This window comes from Nicotiana tomentosiformis, chromosome 2 (genome assembly GCF_000390325.3).
Source record: "Nicotiana tomentosiformis chromosome 2, ASM39032v3, whole genome shotgun sequence".
In the NCBI taxonomy this organism is placed as follows: Eukaryota; Viridiplantae; Streptophyta; class Magnoliopsida; order Solanales; family Solanaceae; genus Nicotiana; species Nicotiana tomentosiformis.
In genome coordinates this window covers 103,588,577-103,594,696 of record NC_090813.1, presented here as the reverse complement: position 1 = coordinate 103,594,696, position 6,120 = coordinate 103,588,577, and the positions used below count along the sequence as shown (strand labels likewise).

The 6,120-nt window shown below is 37.2% G+C and overlaps 1 protein-coding gene across 1 annotated transcript; it reads left to right on the top strand.

The window, feature by feature from the left end:
* The first annotated feature begins 3,690 nt into the window (after positions 1 to 3,690).
* LOC104097549 (condensin-2 complex subunit H2-like) lies at positions 3,691 to 5,450 on the top strand. Its single transcript, XM_009604131.2, has 5 exons — positions 3,691 to 3,714; positions 3,793 to 3,935; positions 4,010 to 4,454; positions 4,536 to 4,700; positions 5,275 to 5,450. Exons 2-5 carry the CDS (start codon positions 3,807 to 3,809, stop codon positions 5,448 to 5,450), a joined length of 915 nt encoding a protein of 304 aa, XP_009602426.2. The 5' UTR covers positions 3,691 to 3,714; positions 3,793 to 3,806.
* Positions 5,451 to 6,120: the final 670 nt, after the last annotated feature.

The window sequence follows — 6,120 nt, the reverse complement described above, 5'->3', positions numbered from 1 at the left end:
TACGAGGCAGAGACCGACCAACACTGTCCCCAAATCAATACAAGGCTCCGAATCAGAATCGAGCTCGAGTCAAGATCGAGAGCTCGAGTCGGTATTTGCTCGAGTCAATATCTAGCTCATAGACAAGAGCCGTTGCAACCGCACTAGGGAAGAGAATCCTGACAGGAATTATGGAAAAGTCGATTTATCATGGGTCTCCCACTATGTATTTTTAATTGTATCTAAAGTAGGATCCCTCCACTATAAAGGGGGTGGTTATTATTTCTGTAGAGACCATGTGGCTACATACATGGTAATTGAGATATCATACACTCTTATATTGAAGAATTATCCTTTTCTAGTTTGATAGATTGATTTATCTTGCTTAATCCATAAATCATCTTCTTTTCAACTTTGCTTATTTTTCATTCTTTGCAATCAATATTCGATATTTTTATTTTACTCTTACGATTTGTATCAAGTTATACCACATACCTTGTGTCTGGAGATGTTGTGGTTATTTATAACTTTAAAAGTTAGAATATATGATAAAGAAAAGGCACGCCAAATTTACCCGATTTAATGCTTGTCGGGCTCCATTGAATAGACCAGTGGCACTCGACGACGATTCCTTCCTTGATACCGGAAGGTCATCGAGCCCGGTGACGTCTTCCAAAGCAACGGACTCAACCCCATCCAAGAAGTCGTGGATATCGGTCACCCCCTGAGGACTCAACATTCCTGCCTTACGTTTAGAAGTTAGGTATGATTTAGTAATGTACACAAATAACTATACCCTTCTATATGAAAGTAGGGTAAATTATACAAATTCGGTCATACACCGAAGCCCGAAATCACGATACGAAGCTATCGGAGGCATCAAAATACAGTTTCGGGGTCGTTTTCTCAAAAGTCAAAGTTTTGTCAATATCTCTAATTTAAACTTCTAAGTCAAGAATCAAAGGGTTCAAATTAACCCAAAAGCTTCCCGGAACGAAACTAATCAACCTCGCGAGTCATAAAGTCATAAACACATATGTGTGAAGCATAAAAAGGGTAACGGGGCGCAATTAGACAAAACGATCTATTGGGTCATTACAGAAACTCATCCCAGGTGATCCTAACATGAAATTTTGTCATCCCAAGACTTGTGAGCTACTTATTCCCTCTTATCCATCTGGTAGACCTCTAACCTAAGCACCCGTTCTAAAGAAGCCTCCTATGAATCTAAATTTATTCCCTTCATCTCTCAAACACTGCCTCGTATGACCGATAATAATGCAGAAATGCTCCAAGTCTCTTTCACAAACCAACACAAATCTCAAATCTCCAGTAACACACAAATACAGAATTCCTTAGATACCACACATTGAATCTTGAATCCTTAGAGCCTTCTCAAGAGTCATGCACTCTGTCCTGGTCTTGAATACATAACCAACTTTATTTGTGTGGTATGATGGCGATTGGAAATACATTAACCGTTCAATAAATTTCGACATACTTTTGATCATGTTCAACTGGCTTATGTTACACATGTAATTATTGAAAGAATCCTAAAAGATAAATCTTATCGCCATTTATCATTTATCCAATACCCGTATATAATGTGTATTGCAACCAAATATATAGGCATTATTGGTTTGGTTGTAAAACTGTTTAATTTAAAACATAATAATAATTTCTTTTACTTAAATCAACTCAATCATCGAAAATCAGTAAGAAAAACCAGAAATATACTTTTTCAGAATCTCGTGCTAAAAAGCCAAAGTCAACACAATATAACTAGGAGCACAAAACATATAATAATAAAGTCAACTAGTGCATCACGGAAGAAGACAAGAATTTACATATTAAATGAAACAAAATCACCTAAGGCAAGAACATGAATAAAGAAATATCAACATGGTACTCCCGAGGTACCGCCTCGTAGTCCCAAACCATAAATAAATTCACAATATCTCATTTACTTATATCACTGCAGGATCCTTCACATTAAATTTTAAAGAAATTATTTTTTCCGAAATAGCATCCTGCGTTTTAGCCACCCTTATCACACCGCATGGCTTCTAGTAGTTCCCCTACTAGCCACGTATTTCAAGCCACCCTTATCTCACCGCATGCGTTTCAACACCCTGGCCTTATATCACCGCATGACTTCTAGTAGTTCCCCTACTAGCCACGCGTTTCAAGCCACCCTTATCTCACCGCATGCGTGTCAATATCACAATATTTCACAATTCGCACCTCAAGTGCCCAAATATCACAGCATAATATAACTTGCACCTCAAGTGCCCAAATATTACAGCATTTCACATATTGCACATCAAGTGCTCAAATCTTACAGCATATCACAGATTGCACATCAAGTGCTCAAATCTTACAACTTATCACAGATTGCACATCAAGTGCTCAAATCTTACAACTTGCCACAGAAATCAACAATACATTATTTTCTACAATAAGGAGTCCATGGTTCGACCATAATGTGCACAAAAATCTTAACAAAATATCCGGAAGTGAATAACTCAACAAGATAATATTTCACAAAAAAATCAAGGTGGCAATCACACCAAATCATCATGTAAAAACAATTTCAACAAACAAGAATCTAGGCATGACAAATAGAAGATTTAATAATTGCTAATAATTTCCAATTTAATACATAAGGGCGTCTAAGTATTTTTTTAATCCATGAAATTTACACATATAAACCAAGTACGTACTCGTCACCTCGCGTACATGGTTTTCAATTACACAATTTGGCACATAAGACTCAATACCTAAGGGGTAATTTTCCCCACTCGGGGTTAAGCAAGACACTTACCTTTTTGAAGTTAGGCCGATATTCCAAGATAGCCTTCTTACTTGAATTGACCTCCGGACAGCTCAAATCTATCCAAATTAATTGTATAACTTCATTAAAATTCATCGGAAATAATTCCGGATAATAATACGTCGACTTAAAATTTTATTCCAAAAAGTCAAAAAAAGTCAACGCGGGACCCACCCCTCGAAAACGGCAAAATTTTTATGAAATCCAAACACCCATTCCGATATGAGTTCAACCATACCAATTTTATCGAATTCCAATAATAACTCGACTTCCAAATCTTAAATTTTCGTTTTTGAAGATTTTACAAAAATCTTGATTTTTCCTCCATTAAATCCAAATTAAATGATGGATTCAAAGACATAATCTTGGAAATTAATCAAAACTGGATAAGAATCACTTACCCCAAACACCCACGCAAGAATATCTCCAAAAATTGCCTTCTACCGAGCTTCAAATTTGATTTTTGAGTTATGAACTCAAACACCCGTTTTTGGGACTTTTAATTCTGCCCAGGAGTGCCTTCATCGCGTTCGCGAAATGTGCTGCCCAGATTCCTTGTTCGCGTTCGCGATACCTTCCGACCTCTGTCCTTCGCGTTCGCGAGACACGAGTCGCGTTCGCGAAGGCTTAACGCCAGGCAGGCCCCCAACTCCCCTTCCTCTTCGCGTTCGCGTCTGCCCACTCGCGTTCGCGTAGGCTTTCCTCATCTCCTTCTTCGCGTTCACGGCTTCTTCATCGCGTTCGCGATGGGCAAATCCCAGCTGTCCAAAATCCTTCTTCGCGAACGCGTGAGACCCTTCGCGTTCGCGATGAATAATACCAGATATCCAGCAGTTGCAAAACAAGGAGAAATGATCCGAAACCATCCCGGAATCCATACTGGGCTTCAGAAGAAACCTCAGGTAGCATCTTCACGTGTCTGTTAATTTAGTAAGTTTCCTAGACTTCAAATAACCTGATTTATATCATTCCTTTTGCAGTGGAAGCAAAGAACATGTTGGATAATACGACGTGCAGGGATTCTTCATTTACCCAGTTTGTGAAGGCCCCTGCAAATCTGGTTGTGCGCGAGGCTGACTGCTTGGATGTTACTGGAGATGCTGGAGAACTAGAGTCTTACCTGGTATGTTAATGTCTTTTTGTGTTGAATTTCAGTATGTTTGCAGTTATTTTGATTTGTTCTGTTAATACTTGCAGCTAGCCACGTGTGATCTTTACCGAGATTTTATTCTGTTGGACGCATGTGATGCCGTAACAGTGGATGAGTTTCTGAATAATGAGAATATAGCTGGAAAGGTGCTGAACAATAGCTGCAATGCAGAGGGCCTTTCTTTGGACTCCAAGTGCCACAAGAGCTTTTACTCTCCCACAAGACGTTTTGAGGGAACTGGCAATAAGTCTTCAGCTCAAAAGAATCAGGATGCTAATTTATATCAGTCTCCAGGGTTTCATGAGTTTGGTCCAGGCAATTTTAACAATGATCAGTTCGCATCTGATATGCCTGATTACATCGATGATGCACATAGATGTGAAGATGGATATTCAGAACCTAGAGACTCAGACGAATCGGATGATGAAGACCCATGGAATCCGTTGAACCCGCATGAACCTGGCACTTTGAAAGTAAAACCATACAAAAAAGGTTTCTTAAGCTTCCTTCCCTTTATTCTTTCTGTATGCTAGCAGTTTTATTATCTAATGTAGGTTTCATGCTTTCAAGCAGTTAAATTTAATAGAAGGCAGGGTGCGGTGTCCAAAAAAGGTGCATCTTTGGCTACAGAATTTCCAGTTGCGAGATTACATGGTACCACTAGCGCAGACCTCAACGACATTCTTGTGACAATAAAAGAATTATATATTGTTGGGGTGGAAAGTTGTGAATATATGAGTAAAATTAAAATAAGAATACATCATATCTAGTATAGTTTTTGGTGTTGCATCTTCTAGAATCTGACGGGTATCTTTCTGGCGTTTCTAGTTAAAATTTTCCTTTCTTCTTAAATCTGAAAGTCAGGTATTGTTAAATAGATGACTAGACCAAAAGTGCATACTTTTATCAAACTAAAAGGACCAACAGTGCTACAAAAATATTCAAAGGGACAATTTTATATTTACCTTAAACATAAGGGACCATTTTGGTCATCTCCTCCATTTGGTTTAAACATTGAATTGAGGACCTAATCAGATTTTGGCAAAAAGTCTGTATATCATATTTGTGATTTACTCTGGAAAAGTTGCCGGACGAATGAGCTTTGATTTGATTGGATTGAAACTTCAGCCCATAAAAGATAAATTGGACTGACGCATATATATATTACCGTGGGCTTATTTGGGCCTCTCTCAGTTGAGATCTCCTGAAGACTGTAAAAATAGCATGGCCTGCCAGTTTTCGGACTGGTGTATGAAAAATAGTCAGTATTTGCAAAGTCATTGAAAAATAACCACTATTTTGCTATAACAAGGAAAGTTCCAGCATAATATACCGGAGATTGGTGCACCTGTGTATGAACTTCCAACATATTATGTTGAAACTCCATTACACAGAAAGTTTCAGCATAATATACTGGAGATTGGAGCACATATGTATGAACTTCCAGCATATTATACAAGTTTAGTAGAAGTTGAACCTTACACTTAAATGTGATGAAATGTAATGAAATAGCTAGGGCCTATCGCTATCTTCACGCGAGTTTCAATAGTTAAATAATATTTCACTATTCCCAACAACAACAATTAAAATAACTCTGTTTTCGTCAAAAACAAATTATCATCGGCAATATGAATCATTATATCTTCAAGTTTAATTCAAATCATTATCATACCAAATAAGTTAAAAATTAAAATAAAATAAATATATATATATATATATATATATATATATATATATATATATATATATACAATAATAAAAATAATAATACCCGACAAAATAGAAAGAAATTACGTAAGATACAAGCTGATCAAGTAGATACCTGCATTTGGAAGAAAAATATTGGAAGCAAAAAGCAGGAATGCAGTGGTTTCAGGAGGGGGTAAAGAAATACAAATTTCTTTCATGCCTATGTTAAGGTAAGGAAAAGGAAACTTAGCCTAGCCGACTACAAAATGTAGAAGGTGGTTGGGTAACATCTAACACTGATATGATTAATGAGGTAGACAGATATTTTTCAGGTACAATTTTCAAAAAAGAGGATTCGAGATAATTTTGATCTTCTACAACGTATCTCTACTTTGATCACTATAAGTCAATGAGCATTAAAATAGCAGTGTTTGGATTGAGTAGTGAGAGCTCTAGTGGTCTTGATGAT